At 42.4% G+C, this 23,532-nt stretch overlaps 1 protein-coding gene across 1 annotated transcript in view; it reads left to right on the top strand.

Annotated features, from left to right (window-relative positions):
• LOC144719920 (uncharacterized) overlaps positions 1-23,532 on the top strand; it is a 106,953-nt gene that overhangs the window by 77,715 nt on the left and 5,706 nt on the right. Inside the window, exon 5 of the mRNA XM_078596251.1 lies at positions 5,557-5,610. Within this exon, the coding sequence (XP_078452377.1) occupies positions 5,557-5,610 (54 nt within the window). The remainder of the gene's footprint in view (positions 1-5,556; positions 5,611-23,532) is intronic.

A 23,532-nucleotide genomic window follows, 5' to 3' on the forward strand; every position in this document is an offset into this window, starting at 1 on the left:
TATTTGGGACACATTGTTAGCACGTCAGGTGTCGCCACGGACCCGGATAAAACGGCTTGTGTCCGGACGTGGCCGACTCCCACATCTGTCGCGGAGGTGCGTAGCTTCGTTGGCTTCGCATCGTACTATCGCCGGTTTGTCCGCGATTTTGCGACCATTGCGAAGCCACTGCACGCCCTTTCCGCCAAAGGCCAAAGGTTTCACTGGGGCGCGGAGGAGGAGGCGGCTTTTGCGGCGCTTCGCACGGCCTTGGCGGATGCGCCGCCCTTGGGGTACCCGGATTTTACGAAACCCTTCCTGCTCGATACCGATGCCAGCGACACGGGAATTGGGGCTGTCCTGGCCCAGGTGGTCGACGGGGTTGAGAGGGTGGTAGCCTATGGCAGTCGCGTTCTGTCCTCGACGGAACAGCGATATTGTGTGACCCGGAGGGAACTTTTGGCCATAGTTTATTTTGTTCAGTTGTATAGACCATATTTGTACGGTAGGCTGTTTACGGTCCGAACCGACCACGCGGCCCTGCAATATTCGCTGAAGATTAGTCAGCCCTCGAGTCAGCTGTCTCGCTGGCTCGAAGTGCTCCAGGATTACCCCTTTGATGTAATCCACAGGAAGGGGACACAGCATGGAAATGCGGACGGTTTATCCCGATTGCCGGCAGGCGGTGGGTGTGCTTGCGCCCTGGGCTCTAGCCGTTGCAAGGCCCCAGGGGACGCCGCGGCCCAGTTGGTCGCGTCGGCCGAGGCGGACACCCCTCCAGGTGCGGCGTCGCCCGCGGATTTCGGCCTTGGACTTCCCCGGGAGGTATGGTCCGGCTTGCAGATGGAGGATTCCTCTCTGCTGAAGCTACGGCGCCGTGTCGGACATAAGGCCCGGAGCTCAGCTTCGTCGGCTGCCCCGGAGATCGCCGTGCATGACGGACTACTCATGCGTTGGGATGCCCAATTGGAACGCTATTGTGTGGTTGTGCCCACTAGCCTGCGTGGTAAATTAACCCGAGCCATTCACGAGAAGCTTATGCACCTTGGCTACCACAAGACCTTATTGACCCTTAAGCGGGACTATTACTGGCCGGGTGTTGAAGGTGACGTGGCACTGATTTTAAAGGGTTGCCACGACTGCGCGCGGAGGAAGGCCCCAGTTGTCCGGGACCGGGCCCCGCTGCAGTCCATCCGGGTTTCTCGCGTTAATGAGCTCGTGGCGCTCGACATTTTGGGGCCATTCCCTGCATCCCAACGGGGCCACAAATACCTCTTGGTGGGCGTTGAGTACCTCACACGTTGGCCCATGGCATGGCCTTTGGTCGATCAGTTGGCCTCTTCTATCACCGAGGCCTTCGTCCAGGGGTACGTGTTTGACAAGGGCGCGCCGGAACAATTGTTGACTGACCAGGGGCGGAATTTCTCGTCTAGGTTGCTCAAGGAGGTGTGTGACCTCCTTGGCACCAAGAAAATCCGCACCTCGCCCTACCACCCCCAGTCAGACGGGATGGTAGAGCGCTTGAACCGCACCCTTACGTCCATGCTGTGCCACCAGGTGAACACGTCCCAGTCTGACTGGGACCTGTTCGTCCCGGGGGTCTTGGCGGCGTATCGGTTGGCCCCTCATGCCTCCACGGGATTTTCGCCTTTTTATTTGATGTACGGTAGGGAACCGGAGCCCCCGGTGCACGTCCAGATGGACGTTGGCTCCTCCAAGAAGGGGTCGGCGGTGCCGACCCCTTTGAAGGTCGCGCTTGACCGGCTGCGCGAGGCGCGACAGGCCGCTGCCGAGAATTCCGCAAGCCGGCAGGCGGCTAATGAGCGGCTGCCCAAACACCAGGCAGCTGGCCTCCCGTGGATAGCGGGTCAAAAAGCGTGGCTGCATTGTCCCCAGGTCCCCGTTGGCACATCGGCCAAATTGCATCGCCCTTGGCAGGGCCCTGTGGAGGTTGTGGAGGTCCGCCGGCCGCAATGCGTCCGGATTCGGTTCGGTCGCCGGCAGTGGATAGTGCACCCGTCCCGGCTCAAACGTTATGTTCCATCTACCCTGGGGGATCCACCCCCAATTCCGGAGCGGCCGGCTGATGATGTGTCCGGCGTGCCTGACCGGCCGGGTCTCGCTGACGGAGGTGACGTCCGACCTGTGTGTGTGCCCCCAGGCCCCTCCCGAGTGAGGCCGACAGAGACCCCCCGGTCACCGGAGGCCACGGCGGTGGGCCTGTTGCCCGCTGACGGGCCACCTGCATGGGAGACGGACATCATACGGGGGAGCGGGCCAGCAGCGCATACCCGCTCGAGGGGGATGCGGCTCCGGTGACGGCCCTGATGGCCGTTCAGCGGGCCCAGCCCCTGGCGCCCGTTCGGCGCTATCCGGCGGATGAGGCCTTCGGGGTCTATTTGTCTTGTTTTTTGTTGTTGCTGTTCTGCTTGAGGGGCCGTGCTGCCCTAAGGTTTAGTTTCTAGCAGCCGGTTATACCTTCAGGCACACGAACTCGTGAATATTCGGTCTTCGGTCCGGTGTGGGGCCCCGCTTGCGGGGTGCTTGCAGCCGGGTCGGCTGTTTTTTTTCACGGGGGGGGGTGATGTAGAGGAGTAGAGGAGAGTGGTGGCGTCGCGTGCGCTGTCCGGTGCTGTGACATCACGGGACGTGGGGTCGCACGCGCCGGGCAGTGCACGTGACGTCTCGCCTCAGAGGGTATTTAAGGGAGACCCCGTGACGTAAGCGGGGTCACTGGAGGAACGGGGATAGTGGAAGGGGTGAAGAGGGAACCCTTATAGTGATACCTGTTAATAAACCCTGGCGGAAGCCCCTAACTCACCTCCGTCTCCGAGTACCTCCGTCTGCAACAGCAACAACTACTTAACACATATATAGAATGCACTGTACATATAATGGTTCCATTTATATACAGTGCATAGCTCATTTGCAGCAGGAGAGAATTTGTCATCTGTTCAAATATATAAAACACTGTCATTGAATGGTCTTATCCCATGAGATCTGTATATATATAAAAAAAATAATCCATACCACGATGTTGATATTTGAGGAGAATATGCAAACAGAGTTCAAATAAAGGGGCAAAACTGTGTGGGTCTAGGACGCAAGGCAGAATTGATTGAATTTTTGATGGGAGGTTTGCAAGGTCGGCCCATTGATTTGATTGCATTGGTCAGGGTCGGAAGCACCATGGGGCTGAGGGAAGCCTTCTTCTAACAGTAATGTTGCACGAGTAAGTGGATTATTCTCTGCACCAATGTCATGGCTCACTTGCAAGTAAACAGGATGCACGGGCTCTGCTGTACGAGTCAAAAATTGGATGAGAAGGGCACATTTTTATGCAAGGGCCTTCTTTTCGCAGCCTGTGTCGAGTCATGTAATGCTTCATATTCTTAGGTTTTTTCGGTAAAGTCACGTATTCTTAGTCTCAAGCCTCACCTTACCATATTAATAATAAGTATGCGGCCCTTGCCCCACCACCTTCTCCAACCATTATATAAACGGAGTGGTAGCTCCTGCAATCTCTCATTTACTTGATACAGCTGTCGTGGCTGTGACGGCTCCACCTGAAGACGGAAGCTTGTGTTGCCTCCGAAACGTCGTGATTTTATTTTATTTTACTTTTTAATGTTTTTACCTACGTGACTTTACCGAAAAAACCTAAGAATATGAATCATTGCAGTCACGAAAGCTTCAAATCTAGAATTCATGTAATGCTATTTAAATGAAAGTTATTGACGACTTGTTCTTATTCCTTTGCAACATGATACAACGAGAACATTCTTACAATTAGTTCAAGCTTCAATTGCCAATCTGGTTGACCAATTACATGGTACGTTCAGTAACCTGAAATGCTTGGCTGGTTAACATTGATGGATAACATTTTATTCAAGAGGTTATAATTTTAATGTAATTATTACAATATTCTAGTTGACAGTTATTTTGATGAGGTCCGCTTTCTAAGTCTTTGACATAAAAGCTTAAATGCCGTTTTCTTAAAAAAAAACGATTTCTCAGGTATTGACTCTCCGAAGCATATGTTGAGCATACTAAGTTTATCATCTATCAAATGAGCTCTTAAGAATTCTCAATACGACCAATTATTGGATGACCTCTGGACTAAGTACCTCAACTGGGAGTTATACTTTGTGATTCCCATTTCAAATACAAAAATGTAACTTGGTATACTTTGCACGATAGCAATACAGGAGCGACGTTGTTTTGGACAGTTTTATATTTTCCAAAGCTTTAATATCCTATGCAATGTCATTTAGTGCACTGTGAATTTAATGTATAAAGTGAAGTTGTCTGTAAAACATCAAGAAAGCTAATACAGTACATGCTTTACTTATCTTTATTCAATACAATTTATTTTGTCTGAATAATGTTGGCAGCAAATAGAGAATATATTCTGTAAACTTGAATAATAACATTCATTGTTGCAACACATTTAACCCCCAGGAGTCAACCCATAATAATTTCAACTCAAAGTGCAAACGTGTGAATATATTTAACAACATTTAAAATATTATTGCCTGAACGGCTAAATTAACATACGAACAAACGTAACTTTATTAATCTGGGAATATTTGGCACACCTTTCGGTCACGAGTAAATGTCATTGTTTTTTTATATAACATAAGCTTTCTCTCCATCTAAGTTCTGTGGGGTTAGACTCTGCCTCTCAGTTGTCTGTCGTTCCACCTGCCTTGTGCTTGGTATTTGGTGGCAGCTGGCCAGATGCTATGCAGGCACACGTTAAGCTAGGCCTGGTTCCTTTCGTCGACTTTTGGGGGGGGTTTATTTTGCCTTTCTTTTACGTGTCTGAGCTACTTCACCAGTAAAAGGAAAGCAGTAGATTTTACATTTTCGTTTGATTTGTAACCTGCAGAAAATGGAACAAAAGCACGTCCTGTTCGTTCAGAATGGTTAATTAAATGCCGTGACTGTGGATTCATTGTTATTACCTTTGAATAGGTGGAATGCACGGCTGTTTAGATTCCCCACTACGCTCTGTAAATAGTGGGATAATGTGAATAAATAAATTAACCCAGCATTGTGATATGTCTGGATGTTAACATGTTTGGTTAAACATAAGCAAAGAACCCGAACGTTGAAAATATGGACTGCTGTGTAAATGTTGTAGATATTTCAGACATTTTGTTAAAATTCACATTTAAATAACTAACTTGGCATGAATGTATTACAGCTAAGTATCATGATCTTTTAAGCAAAACATGTTTCAAATTGTCATAGTGTTTGCTGTAAATTTTACACAAAAGTATAATTTTTTTACTGTTTATATTAGATACTGCCCTTCAATACGAACATTCCAATGCGTGTTTTATATGAAATGAACAAGTTGTAGTTATGTACTAGAACATATATGTATATTTTAATGGCATATTTCTGTTTACCATGAAAGCAAGCATACGTATAATCTGCACTTATTACTGGTAATGGCATTCTGAAAATAATCTTCAAGTACATGGTGCCGATGTAAACCTTTTAACATAAAAACATTTCGGATTGTGTGCAATTTTTAAATGGGCCTCGTTGTTTCTTTGCCATTAACAGAGGATGCTGTTGAAGAAGCACTGCGCCTCAAGAACTCGGCTGGTAAAAATCCGGGTGAGTTGAAATTCACTTCGTCATCAGTATTTGATTGTTATTGCCCCATTCAATTAACCAATATGGTTGGGTGAAGCAGTGGTATTTGCGAGCCTGCAATCAAAAGGTTACGGAGTTTAAATCCCAGTAGGGGGTTATCTCAGTCCTTCATCCCTCTGGGTTTGATATAAATCTGAATTACAATATATTGTGGGGAAATAAACGATGGTTTTACTATAGAAAGACTTGCCCTCGTCACAGTAATGTGGAATTGTCACCAATGATTTAAGGCTGTAAACAGGAGACAAAGGTCACGCACACGTTTATTTGAGCAGGAAACCAATTTGGCTTTTTAAACTTTAATATAATAAACCAATTTGTTCCATTTGCTGAGCTTTAACATAAATGTTTGGTCTTCTTGGTTCTTTCGGTAAAGTCATGTAGAATGGAAATAATAAAATAATAAAAATAAAACATAATAAAATAATTCTCACGACGTTTCGGCCACAACGTATACAGCCATCCTCAGGTGAAGAACAGGTCTGTCGAGGAAGACAGAGTCCCTGCAGTCACGAAAGCTTTAAATCGAAAAATAAATGTTTGAATTAGCTATACAAAAATATATGTAATCCTTCAAGTTGAAGATCTACAAAAATATATTTTAAATTGATGATGTGCACCGGGAAAGATGAGTAATCAATGTTAAGTATTCTAGATTGAACGTGACGATTCTGTTTATGCATTGTTGGTATTTTTAATATTTTAAAGATCGATGTTTATACTTTTTTTAAGGTGTCGCAACACATTCCATCTTCATCACAAGTATAAAGCGCTTTTGGTGGGATTTTTAACTATCTTTTCAAAAACTATCCCACACAAAAACCCTAATTTCTTATTCTATATTTATATTTACACACACAACAATTATTGCAAAGGATAATTTTATGTTTAGTTCAGGATGTTTTTTGAGAAATTATGCATAGATTGGTCAAAATAAATATGAATCATCTTATTCTAGCATCATATTGCATGAACTACATGCATAACCTGTGACTCCAGGACTTCTTAAGTTAACGTTTTTCGTATTTGTTGACATTGGCTCAATGATCACCAGCAACTGGATTCTGGCATGTCGCATAAATAATAATGTGCAGAAAGTGTCTCATTCGAAGCAATTGTCCTTTTTATCCATTTACTCCCATGATAATATGCAATTACAAGACTTTAACACTGAATTGTAGTTGATACAAACAATTAAATATCTTACTCAAGCACATCCATGTGTATATGCATTTAGTTCACTGGGTTTGCTCGTCATTTTGATTACAGGGGCATTGACTGGACATGTTTTGTATGGTACAGTCAATGGGTCATGCTGTCTTTAATAGGGTTGTATTTTGATCCTGTACTATACTGTTTAGTAAACATAAAACAAATACAAATTATACACATTTTTTTTTATAGATCAATGGACTCGCCCTACTCGAAGAGGCTGACAATTATCTTGCTGATGCATCTGACCACTAGTTGCAGTTTTATTTTCAGCAATAAGAACTGCATGTGAGTGGATAGAAGGGAAATATTGTCTTGACAGGTGACGAACTTATCAAATTAATTTGACAAAGACCAATGTCAAGTACTGTACCTAAATGCAAATATTATTGCATTGGTGATGATGAGTATTATTATTAGAGGTGTTTTTTTAAGAAATGCAAATTTTTACTTATTTTGTGGTTTGCAAGCAAATTAATTAAAACATGATCTGGAATTGTTTACCTGCTGAGAGCAAAATGAGATCCATCATACTAATGAGGTCAATCAACTTGTACATCACTAGATTACTGGTGATAAATCCATCAGTTCGACAATCTGCTTAAAATATTACTCAGGAGTTTGCAATTTCAATTCTGAATTTAAATGGCGAGACGTTAATGTCCCACTTTATCAAGTAAAATAGCTCACTACACAGGGGGCATTTTTGTTCAAAGAGCCATGTAGCCGGCACAGTCAGCTCATCGTAAGAATCTATTAATTCGGTGTTCTAACAATATGGTTGAGCAAAAGATGAGTCACGTGGAGAATATTCATGCAGATGAGAAGATGGAGCATGTGCATCCTTGGTGTGTTCGGTGGAGCATGACCTAAGACTCCAGGATTTCTAAAGCTAACATCTACGTTTTGCGGACATTAGCTCCATTACCACTGGCAACAGGATTCCTGCATTTGTCCATTAATAATCATGCACAGAAAGTGTCTAATTTGAAACAGTTGTCTTTTTTTCCTTTCCTCCCATAAAGCGCATTATCACATCCTGTGAAATTAATTAACTTTGCTGTTAAAAGTCAAATTCGGTCATTTGCATCTTACAATTTCTGTTTCAGGACAAGGTTAACGTAAATGAAATCAATATTTTAAAGATATGTTAATTGAATTTATTCAACCAAATGTACCCCTACGATACTCGTAAAATGTAGTTGGAGCAAACAATATACAACTCGTGTAAATAATCTGCAACAGATATTTTTTTTTATGATCGTGCAGTATTGGCCAAAAGGATACAAAAATGTACGTCACACACTATAATCAAACTCAAACTACCCTACATATATATACATGTGTACTTGCCCTGGCAGTCTTACACACCTTTTACACACCCTTTGTTAAGGTATCGCATCTATTGGTATTAACCTGGAAAATCCATGTCACTACCTTTGTCATTGGCCCTATACATACACTGATTAGTTTGTCATGGCGTGCCAAAAACAATCTGTCACGGCCAAATTGGCTCGGGTCGAGCGGACCCATTACAATGGGGATCCATCTGGCCTCCGCTCTGAGCTCAAACAGATGCAGAGTTTTCAGGACGGGAATCGATCACGGCCAAAATTTGCCGTATCGATTGACCCTGTCCATCACAGTAACGGCGCCGTGACATTGAATGGCTCCTCTTGGGCCCGTGAATGATTAGGGCCAAAGCCAAGAGGAATGGCCACACACACACATGTAATGCATATTGCCACATGTAAAGTAAAGAAAGGAAATGCGTTTAAGATCCTAGTTTGAGCTGTATCAGCTTTGAAATTAAAATGTATTCTGTCAAATTGTAATAAGGTAAGTATTATTTGTTTTTGAAGCAAATTCTTTATAGTTGCTGTATTTTTTTTTATCTGCCATGAGAGGCGGTTAGGTGGGTATACATGATTTTTGAAATGTTTTTTTTTGTCAAATGTAAGTCAATGATTGATGTGAAACACTAATTTTGTTTGGATGAGAAATACTCCATACGGTACTTATTTAATGTAGCTTTGTTGTATTTGTTTCACGTTCGGAAATTTCCGCGAGAAAAATGCGCACGTTTTATTCGTTCATTTTTTTGTTATGTGTTCAGTGGCTGTGCGCGCCGGCGACGCTGCCTCTGCGTTAGTAATGCAATGCCTGCCATGTTGCTCTGGGGGATGGGATTGAGTTTTGAACAAACGAGCTCACAACCTCCTGGCCCTCTGTGCCACCCCCATTCAGATCTCTTTCTCTCTGTGCAAGCGCGTGTGCACGCGTGCGCGTACACGCACGTACACGTGTGCACGCGCGCGTTCACGAGTGCGCCTACATCCCAGTGGGAAAGTGGTGGCATAGTGGTTAGCGTACTGCGCTACAAACCCAGCGACCCGAGTTCAATTCCCAGCCACGGCTAGTGGAAGTGGCGTCTGAACCAGTCCTGGGCCTCCCATAGGTCGGTGTGGTGTGTTGCCATAAGCACTGGGGAGATATAGACAGCCAGACGTGATGCTGATCACACTATCGCCCAAGTGCAGTGTTCCGGCAATCATAGGTGCTTCCTAACAGCACTTGCCCCAACAGTTTATGTAGGCTACCCAGGGGATCGTTGTCTTTGTGGGCGTCTGTTTCCCTCTGGTCTATGAGGCTAAACGGGAGATCTTTGTCTTTGTGTGCACGTGTGTGAAAGTGCATGAGTAAGTGCCTGCACTTTGTATGCATACTTGCTGCTTTGTGTAAGTGCATGTTTAGGGTGCGAGAAGGACTTTGCTCATACGGGGGGGGGGGGACGTGTGGGCGAGGTGAATGCACGTGTATGTGTGCGTGTCTGGGCGAGGTGTACGTGTGTGTTTATTTGCGTGAAAATATCTGAAAATATATGGTTACGCTGCAGTTGGTTGTGCATCTATCTCCATAGATAGTTTGACAGGACTTCATGGTTGTTTTGGAAATACCTTTTGCAGCGTTAAAATACAAGTGCTGTGCATCGTCAGCTTGCTTAGATAAATAATTTAGGTCTTTCCTGTTGTTTACATCCAATTAAGATGCCGTACACACCATGTAATATGTGTAGTAAGTTCAATATAAAATAAATTAAATCAGATTTTTCTTTTTCAAGTATTTGAAAACTCATGGGACGGGTTTTGAAATGGAAATTTTTAAGACTCCCTGCCTTGTATTTTTATAACGCCTTTCAGCTTCAAACATTTAACGCATATGTCAGCACCTCAAGGAGATTATAACATTCTGTATATAGTTTTCAGTGCTTGGGGTATATTCTGATAATACTTTTAAAAGAAAATAAACTATTTCAATCAAATCCACTGCTGGATGATGGTTTCCCCCTCCCCCCCAATCATGCTGTGTAAGGCATGGGTGTTGTTAGACAATACTTCAACAGATTTGAAGCTTTCGTGACTGCAAGGATTCATATTCTTAGGTTTTTTCGGTAAAGTCACGTAGGTAAAAAAATGTAATTAATAAAAGTAAAATAAAAATCACGACGTTTCGGAGGCAACACAAGCTTCCGTCTTCAGGTGGGACCGTCACAGCACGATAGCTGCATCAAGTGAGAGAAATTCCAAGAAACAGTATTTGTATATATACTGGTTGAGGGTGGGAGGAGCCAATTTTTATTTAATTTTTATTTTACTTTTATTAATTAAAATTTTTTACCTACGTGACTTTACCGAAAAAACCTAAGAATATGAATACTTCAACACCACGCTGGCTACTGTAGGCTGCTGAAGGGGATATAAGGGTTTGTGTAAATAAATGGTAAAACATTATTAGGGAATTAGACCAATATAATGGTATTCAGTAAAATTACATAGAAATTAAACTGCCGTGCTCAAGCAAGCTTTGCAAATCTCTTCTCCTTTTAAAAGGATCATGATATTTTGTTGAGGCGGGATGCTGATCGGCATGGTGATTAGTTAAAGGCATGCTGGTGTCTCGTTCATTTATATCTTCCGTTCTGCAAAGCAACAGCAGATTCCTGAAAAACTGATATCATCACTTAACATGTGGGCATGTTGATATACAATAAAGGCATTTATCTATATGCCCAGGTCTTCTAAAACATTCTCTAGATCGTAATGGGGAAAAAACATACTTGAAGGAATACATACATACACATGAAGTCTAGAAACCCACGAATAACCAACATCTTTGGCAGTCCAATGTGTTTTTGGGTTGTACAGTGTTTTTTTACTGAAAATTTTCCTGAAGGAGCTCCTTCCAGCACGTGGAATGAAACGTCGGACGTCGTGCCGAAAAGCACGTGGTACGGCCCGGAAACGCATCGTAGAGCTATTCAGCGCAACCTTGAAACCCTACGCGATAATATAATAGCGTAACTCTTACTCCAGTTTTGCAATACATGGATATAGCAAGCCAGTTTCTTTCGTGTAAACATATGGGCAATCACGAGCAAATACTTTCTCGGGCTTCTGCCGTATCACGTCAGGTTCAAGAGCGTCCACTCCATGCATCGTTGACGTTGTGCACTGGTGCACGGACAGCAGTGTGGTGCAACATCATCACTGAAAGCCCCGAATGTAAATGAACGCATATGTCGGGAAACTGCATCTAAGTGGTGCCGAGTGACAAATGCATTCCCCCGCAGTGCGCTTTGTCCTCGATCCTGCTTTCATTTGCATATCTGAAATCACAATTACTTTGGTAATATGTGCAATAATTTATTGGAAACAGTCGAGATACGGGCAGTTGTCTCTAGTTTCCTCCTCTTTCCACTCTCGCAAGGTGCACATATATGACCTCTTCAACAGAAGACCTGTCGGTACAAATATCATACGAAGATAAATGTCCACTTTTTAATTACTGTGTCATCTTAATTGCTTTCTCAGAAATGTGCTATCTTCATGGCAATGCAGGTACTCTCTTTGTTGAGTTAACCACAAATAAGGCCATAGGGATACACTTAATATATGTTGCCCTTTAAAAAATAATAATTGAAAAAAGTGGTTTATTGGTTAAAGTGTACGTACGAGATGAACTTACGAATTACCCATTTGCCCAATAATTTTTTTGTTTTAATTTACATTCTTAGTCAATCCACTGCTGGATGCAGACTTGTAAGGGTTTTTGTTTAACCATACTTCACCATGTTGGTAAGTGTCGGTTGGTGAAATCGTGGGAGGTGGTGGGGGGAAGGGTAGTGTAGCGGTTAACGTGTTGCGCTACGAACCTAGCGACCTGAGTTCGATTCCCGCTCAGCCACCACCAGTGATAATTACACTGCCAGTCCTGGGCCTTCCCTAGGTCGACTCAGCTTCAAATGAGTACTTGATGCAGTGTCTAAATATCGCCACTTGGGAGACAAAGGCAACCAGGCAGCGGTGCTGGCCACCCACCCCCTCGTGCGCCCTGTCGGCCTTCCTAGGTGCTCGCTAACAGCACTTGCTCCAACAGTCTGTTAAGGCTACATGGGGGATCTGTATCTTTGGTGGCGGCGGGGGGGGTATGGACAGGACCCGTTCACTCATCATCCATCACACATGTTAGCCATGGCCAGGAATCTAACTCGTATCGCTAAGTGCATGGCACATTTCGGTAATACATTTTTTTCAACTCCTCACCTCCTCCATGGCATGCGGTGTCTTGAACATTTCTTTAAACAAAATGTTATAAATATTTGTGAGGTAATGATAACCCAAATGGCTTGTATTTCACTCCATTTATCGTTAAAGCCTTTCGATCTTAGGCACAGTAAAGACTGAGGCAATTCAAATGTAATCCTGTGGCTGAGGGCTTAGAGCACTGAGCCGATACTGCTGATATCCTGGGTTCAATTCCTGTCAGCCATGCATGATTAAATATTGTTCCTAAGTGAGATAGTCTCAGTCCAGAAACCAATGAGTGCACAAAAAATCTCGTCACACTATCTTTCCTTTTTCACTTAATTTGGCTAAATTATAGCTCTGGGATAATGAAAATGATCTCATTTACTCCCGTTAAAATGCACAGTTCACTAGTAAGAACATGTGGGCAGATGCACCTCCCCCCCCAGCATAGATAAAAGGGGTCACACAGAATTAGTTCTAGTCCTGTGTGAACTAGTTCTGTGTTATATCTATTTTTATGGGCCAATATTCAATACGATGTGCTGCACTGTTCTGTATTAGTTCTGAATAAACATTTTTTTTACGTGATGACAAAAAAGCACAAATATAAAGCAAATTTGGGGGAATTATTTTTAGGGTTCTATCGCTAGGCCGGTTTTCCAGTGCGCACTGTTCAGATGAAGGGAATGGGCCACACTTCTTTATCTTGGTTTCATCGTCAAAGGGAACACGACATTGAATCAGCCGAGGGCATCAGGACCAGCTGCAGGTTATTCGCAATAGTTTTAATTGGGTTCTTTTCAAACACTGTAGATCTGCAATAATAGTGTTTTGCATTGTTATTGGCAAACATATATATTTGGATAAGTCCGCTTGTATATTATGCCGAAAATTAAAAGGCAAAAGTGCAAAGCTTTTCGGAGTGTATACTGAATCTCTCCGTGAATGTGAACAGAAAGGTAACATTTATCACACTGTCTCTCTATTTCCAAGAATTTTTCTTACTAAAATGTGTTACTTTTGGAATAGAAATGACGCGAAATTTGACTGCGGACAGCTGCTATTTATTTTAGAATACACCTTGGAAAATGAAAAAGAAAATCGTTAAATAATTATGTTTTCGCTTAATTTGCGCCAGAGACTGCACACGTGTTCCATATTTACGATCGTTTCATAAACAGTAGTATCTAAACATACACATTCGACCCTTACATTCACGAATGTCGTACAGCTTTCCTTTAAACTTGGAAGTAATTTGAGACCGTACATTAGTAAATGCTTTATGCGTTTTGTAAATTCATTATTATTTATCTAGGCATAGGGAGCAGGCAACCGAGACTGATTCAAAGTGTGATATATAAGTCGCTAGAATGTATTAAAATTGTTCTGGAAAAAAGGAAGAAGTTAACCGCAGTAATAAATATAAACGGTTCTTTTAAATGTTGCCCTGCAATTTGGCAGTATGACTTAAGAAGATGAGTTGTTGTGCAAGAGCTCGCCATCAATCGTGGGAAGGAAGAGGAGTTGGGAGTGTGTGTGGTTGAAGAGCGTTGGGGTGAGCCCGCCATTGTTCAGCTGTAGCTCAGACACTACAGGAGGGACGCGCGTCCTGCACGGCTCTAACTGATACCAAGGCAAAGTTGAATGGCGCGGCGTTATCAGACGAACGTGATATGGGTGATACTAGTGCCACGCTGCTGCCACTCCACGTTATCTGCTCGGGTCCTTGGCCATAAGTCATTGGCAGGGACACACGTAGCGGTCGGCTCCAGAGCAACACTTCACGATTTTAATCTCGTGATGGTGTTTTTTTTTTCTCTCCATATACCCCTCACAGCTTCTACAGAAGTGTCATGGTCATTATAGGAAGGCTGCCACCGTGTAATGGTTAGCACATCGGGCTTTGCAATCCAGGGCTCGACTCATTCTCCTGACACAGCAATTGAACATTTGGGCACGTTTCTTAAATCCCCCACTGCCTCAGTCCACCCTCGCAGTACAAATAAGGTACAGCACAGTCAATGAGCAGGTCGCGAATGGTGGGGGAAAGTGTCGGTACTCCTTCCCGCTTCCAAGACTATATCTGGCCAACGTGGAATAGTAGGCCAACATACCATTGGGAGGGGGCTCTCTGGAGCTTCCTCTACTAGAAGCCCGTTTTACTAGCAGTGGCATGAGCAAGCAATTTCAGGGCTGAACCTTTACGTTTTGCCTCGGTTATTGTTGGTTCCGTGGCTCCTGTCACTGCACTTATATTATTGTTCTTCGGTCTTATTTGACGTGGAAGGATATTATGCTTTTTTTTGCATTTAAATGTACTTGTAAAACTCCTTGGCTATTGGTCATGTTGTAGTGAAATAACACTAACGTTTACCATTCGTCCTTTGCAGAAGGCTCTTGTCGATATTAAATAACCACTGTGCTATATAAGTGACCTTAAAGTTTTAAGCAACATTACAAACATTTTTAACAAAGGCATTTCTAGGGACTTAAAGCTTTCGTGACTGCAGGGATTCATCTTCTTGGTTCTTTCGGTAATAATAAAAATAAAACATAATAAAATATTTTATTATGTTTTATTTTTATTATTTTATTATTTCCCTTCTACGTGACTTTACCGAAAAAAAACATAATAAAATATTGTATTATGTTTTATTTTTATTATTTTATTATTTCCCTTCTACGTGACTTTACCGAAAGAACCAAGAAGGCATTTCTAGGGACTTAACCGGAATGAAAAAACAGTTGGAAATATACTCGGGGGAAGAATGGTCCAGGGTGAGAGGAGGAGGAGGAGGAAGGCGATTGTTTCAATGGAATAAAGATAAACCTTTCGATTGCCGGGTTTGGCCACACACTAACAATAGCGTGTCTGTGCGTCCTATTTGTTCCGCTGCGTCCATGTATAGTGCAATAGCGGCATAGGCAAGTCAAATCAATGCCTGAGGGGAGGGAATAAATCTGGACACTGTGGTGTTAAACTGGGTACTGTATTGTTGCCACCGAGCCGACCTCCCAATGACATCTGAGAGAGAAAACAACCCATAAAGCCCAGCTACTTTCTCTGCCTTACATTGGTTATGGCCGTTGTTTATTCACGAATGGTGTTGCTGCACATAAAAGCCAAAGGTTCAGGACTCATGCAGTGCTGGCAGAAGTGAGTGGTTTAGAGAGAGCTCTAGAGAGTATATTGGCCTACTCTTCCACGATGGCCATACGTCTTGAAAGAGGTTGGATTACCGACACTTTATCCCACCAAATACAACCTGCCAATCAATTGACTGGGATGTACCCATGTATACTGCTGGGGAGGACACAGGCTAGGGAATTAAAAACTATTTAAACTAAACTTTTAATTTTACCAGGTAAGGCCCACTGAGCGACACAGCTATTTTTCAGAAGCGACCTGGCCACATAGAAGCTGAAAGAAGTGGATTATTACATGGAAATATATAGCAGCCAAATACTCTAGATGCTTGTTTCTAAATGTGGAGGGAAAAACCGGAGGACCCAGAGGAAAATCCACGCAACCACAAGGAGAACATGCAAACTCCAAATATACAGGCGTCAGGGTCAGAATTGAACCCACGACCTTCTGTATACCATACCAGGTGAGGTAGTTAACATCTCGCCACCATAAATTTAAGAAACCTGCCCATTGTTTTGACTGTTACACTGGGAGATCAAACCGACGATTTCTGGATTGCAAGTCCAGTGTGGGGTAACACGACACGATGACAGTATCCCGACTGGTGTACCTGCTGTATTTGTAAAGCAAATACTATGGTATATTGCAGTGAGGCAAACAGTGCCTCGTGTGATGCTTGTGGTGCATGAATACAACTATTGGAATTTAGTCATATAAGCATGACTGGGATTATTTGATAGAATACAGAGGGACCATTTGGCGTGGTTCGTGGCCTCAAAGGAATTGAAATTCCAAGGATGCAATTTTCGAGCTGCTATTATGCACACAGTAATGAAACAGTCTTTGTCACCTGTTACAATTTAACCATGGCTTTTATATCACTGCATTTCCCTTCTCTTTAGAGTGTAATATCTTGTAGTATGTAAATACATTACATTTTTTATGTATTCACAACTGTAAAATTACTTTACATTCACATCAAATTGGAACATTGGAAAATGGGAATAACCACCGTCTTTTCATAACAAAAAAACTGCCCATGGTGAGAAATTGATCCCCTGATAACACCATTTAATCTTGTGGTTCTATGCAGCATAAATATGTTCAAAATAAAAATGTGTGATTTGTTTGTGTGTATTATCTTCTCTGGCAATGAGGATGCAATGCCAGCTTATTAGAATATGTTTATTAGGCATCTGTGTTAAATTGACACATTTGCTTTATGTTACACTGGGTTCGTTGTTAAACCCGAGCTGTGGGATTAGCACAACAGTGATTTAGCGGCATAGCTCCATCAATTTTCAAAATAATATATTAATAAGTAAAGAGGGTAATCAAAATGTGCTGGAGTGGTTGTTACACTTACAGCTGTAGGCCATTGAGTGTCATACTGCAGATGTTAAAATAAATATTGAATTGTTGCATGCAATCCCAGCTTTTTCTGGTATGGGCACCTTATCAGCCCACCAGTGGTAAACAAGAGCAAAACTCTGCCTATTTTGTTCTTCATTGGACCTGAGTGGACACCGATATCACCACGTTCAGTGAGACATAGTGCGGGAATGTGTTTACGTTTAACCCGTCTCCACTCCGATGCTTCTGTATTTAATGTGTGGCAATATACATGTTGTAGTTTTACTTTTATGGTAACTATGTACAGCATGGCAAAGGAGTGCGTCCACAGTGGTTTGTGCACTGCCTCGTGAATGTGACGAACTGATTTCAATTGACAGTCACGGCTGACATCAGTGGCGAAGTGATATCATTATCAGTCCTGCCTTCTTTCCGTCCACTTCAAGAACGCAGCCACTGACCAGCATGGTGAAGTATCGTCAAATAGTCCTGACGACTGACACCGCATGGGGAGGCCTTTATCCAGCAGTGGACTGACAGGATTGTAAATCATAATTATGATTACGTACTTAATATTCATTTCATTTTGGAAATGTTTTGGCCATAGCCATGCAGTGCTCTCTGCTTGTTAAGTGGATGTATTGTATTTAGCTGTTCATAAAAATAGATTTGTTTTAGCCACCCCTGAAAAACAAAATCAATGAAAGATAATGAATAGTTGTGGTATTTAACAGAGAGGATTATTAAAAGAGTGATAGCTGACCGCATTCCTCTCTCTGTGGTGGCATGACGTCACCATTACATGCGTTGTGCTTGAATGTGTAATTGCTAGGGTATTTTTATTACTATTTTCAATGCATTTTTATTTTTAAATTGTATTATTTTTATTTTCTATACACGTGATTTTACCGAAAGAACCAAGAATATGAATTCCTGCATTCACGAAAGTTTTAAGTCAAAATTATTTTTTTACAAGTTATGAAGTGCTAGAGAGTGCATAATCTGCAATCTGGACTGCTCATACAGAACTTAGTTGGCCCCATTATATTAACCAGCTAAATAGTAATGTGGAAAAAATGCCTCTCTTGGAAGTCTTTAAAAACAAAACATTGGCATGTAATCCCGTTCCCTGGCAGTTTCTTTTGACATTTCTCAGTAACTTAATAATGCTTTTTGTCATCACGAACCCTTTACTTTCTACGTGACTAGAATTTTCCCACAACTTACACATGTGGCATTTTAAGAGCAACATTTGTCATTCTTAATACACATCTTGATTTAATTTAACTTACACAGTGTATTTGTGTGTGTGTGTATACAGAGCTCTCAGTTTCCCCTGTTGGCTGGTGCTAGCCTGTGTATTTCTGTGCTTTGAGACACAATTTACTGCATGCTAGAACATGAACTAGTTGCCATTCGTATTGAAATACGGCACCATCATTATCTTGCCATTTAGCTTTTCAAAAAATGTGGGTGTGATGATTAATACTGTTGTTTTAGCATTAACGAATAGTGCAGGCCAAAAGCGTTATACATTTAAATCTTGACTTAAAGCTTTCGTGACTGCAGGATATCATGTTCTTTGGGTCTTTCGGTAAAGTCACGTAGATAGAGTCAAAGAAAATAACAAAAAACTATGACGTTTCGATTGCAACACAAGCGGTCGTCATCAGGAAAAGGGGGTTAGCCTCTAAAGGCTAACTGTTTATAAAGGTTTAAAATGGGCGTAGCCCAAGTGTCAGCAGCATGGGCGGGGCAGCTAATGTTAATGTAAGTGATGGGCGATGGTCAGCGTTGGTGGTGGTTTTCCACAAATCAAGGGCTAGTGCGAGTGGTGATGGTCGTAGTGGGCAGCGATGGTCCTGGTGGTGGGTTTCCACCAATTAAAGAGCTGCCAGGTCTAAAATGGACACATTACAGCCAGTTATGACTTGAACTGGTTGATAGCGTCCTTCCAGTGATTGCTGAGTTTGTACCCATCTTCTCGGTTGAAATTGTGTCTATGTCTGTATATATGGATGGCTTCATAAAAGAATATTTGTTGATAGCCAGCGGGTTTGCAAAGTACCTTCGTCTTAGAGAAATCAATTTCGTGTGAGCCAGCCGCATTAAAATAATGATCAGTTGTGTGGAAACCCTCCCCGTGGAGGCGGTTAAATCTTGACTTAAAGCTATCTACGTGACTTTACATTTCTTACCGGACAGTTTTAAACTATATTCCGTATTGGACGCACTTATACCATTCCCATTGTTTTGTTGCCGAACAGATACTTTATACAGGCTCTTGACTGGGCATACAATTTTTCTTAGGCAATGTCAGTGGACTTGGCTAGCGGTGGTAAAATGATAACTTCACATTACATGTGTGCTTACAGACTTACGAGTTCAAACAAAGCCAGGCAGAGAAAACCTTACAATTTGTACTGATCTTGTTTTTTTATGCTTGTTACTTTAATACTTGTCCCAAATGCTCTATTTTTTTTCATCCCAGTCTGGTCATGTGGGCATGAAATTCAGCAGTTACTGTATCGTATTCAGGTCAAGTGCTGTATACATCTATTGCTGATCTGCCTTTTTTGGATGCTGTGGTTATCACTGTAAGATGATAACATTTTGTGCATGTGTATCAATAATCTGATACCTTTCGATGAATATTTATCCTTCATTTTATCGCGGATGTGATTCTAAAAAAAAAGCAGCCTCGACATCAAATGGAACAGCCTTATGGTTTATGTGTTTGCCTGCTGCATGAATCTTCCCACACTAGAGTAATTGGCACCAGACTCATGAAATGCCGGCCATGTGGTGTATTGCCATACACTGCGCCCGTACCGTCGTGCCACAATTTTAAAATGTTTAACGCGTACCTCAAGGCCTTCCATTTTTAACCCTCAACCTATGACTGACTGCCTCCCTATAAAATAAATATGCCCACTGTTGCTGCACAGCGTCTTGAGATGTGGTCGCATTTAGATGCTATATAAATTCAAATTGTGCTATAATTTTATTGTACGATCCTGAGCAAGCGCACAACTGGGCTACTACTATTCAGATTGCTTCAATAAAAAAAAATCTGGTCGTTTCTAAATGTACTTGTACATTTATTAATAGTTGATTGCTTTGTGGATATAGTTACAAGCCTTTGAGCATAAGTTCCAAAGATGGCCAGAAAACATCCTTTATGCTTAGGATGTAACGATGCGTGTATTAATTGATCAATATATGTTTTTTTTTATCTCACGATATAACCGGCGAATCGGGAAATAATCGATCTTTTTTTGAACTTACGTTTTGTCTGTAATGCGTTCACGTTGACCATAAATCGTGACAATGTATTAAACCGCTGGTGAGTTGGCGGGTGGTGGCGTGGGTGAATTGTTACCCCAACTGCAAGTTTTACCCTGCTGTGTGTTTACGTTTGTCTATTTGCGTTCATATTAATATGTGCATCTCTCGGGCAGTCGTGACATGGGGTCACATGCAGTGCTGATTTTCGCATGAAAATAGACGACACAACTCACTTCTGAGTTAAGGGTTCAAGTGTCTTGAGCAAACCTCGGCCTAGTTGTACACAGAGCATAGCCTCAAAGAGCTGTGCTTTCATCTCTTTTTGTCTCTCATGTAATAACCATCAAATAAATCAAGCACACCCACACTGTGCCCCATTACTATTGCATTGTTGGTGTTTGTATGAAGGTGGGTGGATAGAGGAGAGCCTTACTGTTAGTTAACCCTTTGGTGGAACACATTTTGCTTTGTATGAAGCTGATTAAATGAGGGCACTGTTTTTGCAGGCCTGGCGTGCTGATGTCTGACACTGATGTGAAATGTGACTTGCATTTAAGGCCATTATACGTATCTCCGATATACTACAACTCTGATTTGTTTTTCGATTTAAAGCTTTCGTAACTGCAGGGATTCATCTTCTTGGTTCTTTCGGTAAAGTCACGTAGAAGGAAAATAATAAAATCATAAAAATAAAACATAATAAAATAATTCTCACGACGTTTCGGCCACAACGCAAGCAGCCGTCTTCAGGTGGAGAACAGGTCTATTTTATTATGTTTTATTTTTATTATTTTATTATTTTACTTCTACGTAACTTTACCGAAAGAACCAAGAAGATGGTCTGATTTGTTTGTTTTGGAATATTAAGTTATTTCCAGCTTGGTTGAAAATATGTGTTTCTGTTATCTCCAACCTACCCATTTGTATATTTGGCCAAAACCATTCATTCGTGTTTGGCATGTAGGAGTAAACTGAAAGACCTGGAGAATACCCACCACTTGTTTTAGGGAGGGGGGGGGGACACTCGGCATTACCATCTCCTGACCACCCCACAGCTCTCTCGAGTGGTGTCTGTCTCCATATACACGACTGAATAAGCATGCCGATTGTGAAGCCGGAGGAGAAGCTTGTCGCTCAGTGGCCATGCTATATCAGTTGGGGTATTTTTTATTATCATGGCAGGTTCTTTGACCATATTCATCTTGACATGTGCTTCAATTGCACAATGGATCAAAAGTGTGATATTTCAGTAGCTACTGCGTTATGTCTGATCGAGGTTCCGTTCAGATTTTTTCCCTGTGAATGTCTGCCCCCCCCTCATCCTGAATTCATCTGTTATGCATTACAGTGCTGTATTTGTTAACGACTGTTTGCCCTTTTATGGTGATTTCCAGAACATGAGCTTCTGAACAGCAGTATAAATTTATGTTATGCTTCTAATGCGAAACAGCTGAACCTTTTCGCAGGCATCGTCAGCCTGTTCCCTGTGGCATCTGATAGGGCGGCTTGGCAGTGTTATCAATGGTTGTGGTAGCTCACAGCTATGTATACACTTGCGACTCTCTGGCAAACAGTTTCCAAGGACGTCCTTCTCGAAGTGTGGTAAAAATGCGTTCAGAAGAACTGTCGATTCAAATGCCACTTTGTCATTCGTCACAATCATCTTCTACTCATTAAAAATGTGCGAGTGACCCTTTGCTTTTATCTTGTTATGCATCCGCACTGGTAGAAAACACCAACAACGGATTTACCTCCTTGACTTGGACTGCTGCTTACCCGGGTGTGTTTGTATATGGGGACGTGTGGACGGTGTTCAGTGCAGTGAAGCCTTTGAGATTTGAGAGGAGATTTCAAAACCCATGTGCATGTGTGTGCTATGGATATATGATTGGACTATCCAGTGCAATGTGCCAGCAACTATACGAATAGGGAAAACCGATTCTTAAATTTTGACACTGGCAAAGGAGGTCCCATGATGTGCCAGAAACTTTAAACATTTTTACTCTTAATGCAAATAGCTTTTTGCATACACATTACAGGTGTTTAGATGTTTTGAAGTGTTTGTCTGAATGCCCAACGTGTACTAACGGGTAACAATTAATATGCCAATTTAATACTTCATCTGGAAACACGTTGCAGTGTAATATTTAGTAGGGCTACATATTGTGTACGATGTACACATTATACAGTCTCCCACTTTTACTCTATCTCTCTAGCCTCTAGATTTGCTTTGAAGAAGGGGTCCATTGCCTGAAATGTCACCTATTTATATATGGATGTATCTACCTTTCAAGGCAGTGTTATTGACAAATGCGTTGAGTTTTTGTGGTTTCTCTTTCATGGATACATGGGGTATAGTGTGGCAGTGGGGATAGTCGGTGAGTGAAGATGCTCTTGGATTAGGCGTGCCAAAGGAGAGAAGGCTGGCGGCGGCACTGTGTGGGAGTCAGTTTTGTTGCCAGATAGAAGGGTAAAAATCCAATTATCATATTTTTTACTGGCAAATGAGGTTCCAATGGTGTAAAGGCTTACCCCGAGCTCTCATACTCTGATGGTGCATTGTCTTTGAGTTGTGCGCCTTTTGGCATCATCTGGTCCAACCCATGTGAGACTAGGCTCTAAGGAAAGCTGTCTCGGGTGTGGACCAATCAACTTCAAGAACAGTGCATACATTATCAGAGTTATGTTTTTTGTTTGCATCATGACTGCAGGTATTGTGGTCTATGCAAACATGACTCCTTGTAAAAAAAAAGGTGTCAGTTTTGTTGCCAGATAGAAGGGTAAAAAAACAATTATCATATTTTTTACTGGCAAATGAGGTTCCAATGGTGTGTGGGAGTTGTTTGTAAGGAACGGTGCAGGGCGCTCCAGCACCAAGGCTCGCGGAGAGTGTGTTGTTGTAAGTTGGGAGGATGGCGGGGGGTCAAACGGGGTAGGGGTCATGTCTGCCCCTGGCTGTGGAGTCCTGGGGCAGATTGAAGGGGCGGCTTTTCTAATCGCCTCTTCCGTCCGCTTGTCTGCTTTTCTGCTGAGCTGAGCCGTCTGTCGCAGCACGGCGCCCCGTAATCACTGGGCTTTGTTGTCGCGCACTCTCAGATGGTTTATCAATTCAAAACTGTGAACGCGATTATTATTTTTTATTTAAAGCCGTTTTTGCTGCTCTGTAGGGCATTATCCTGTTATGATGACATTTCCCCCCACTTTAAACTTCAAATGCGGTGCACTCTTTATTTAAAGTTTGCGTTGTTATACTTTAGCGCAGATTCTTAATGTAATTAGTCATGTTAAATGCAC

Source organism: Lampetra planeri, chromosome 7 (assembly GCF_965212315.1).
Source record: "Lampetra planeri chromosome 7, kcLamPlan1.2.h2, whole genome shotgun sequence".
In the NCBI taxonomy this organism is placed as follows: Eukaryota; Metazoa; Chordata; class Hyperoartia; order Petromyzontiformes; family Petromyzontidae; genus Lampetra; species Lampetra planeri.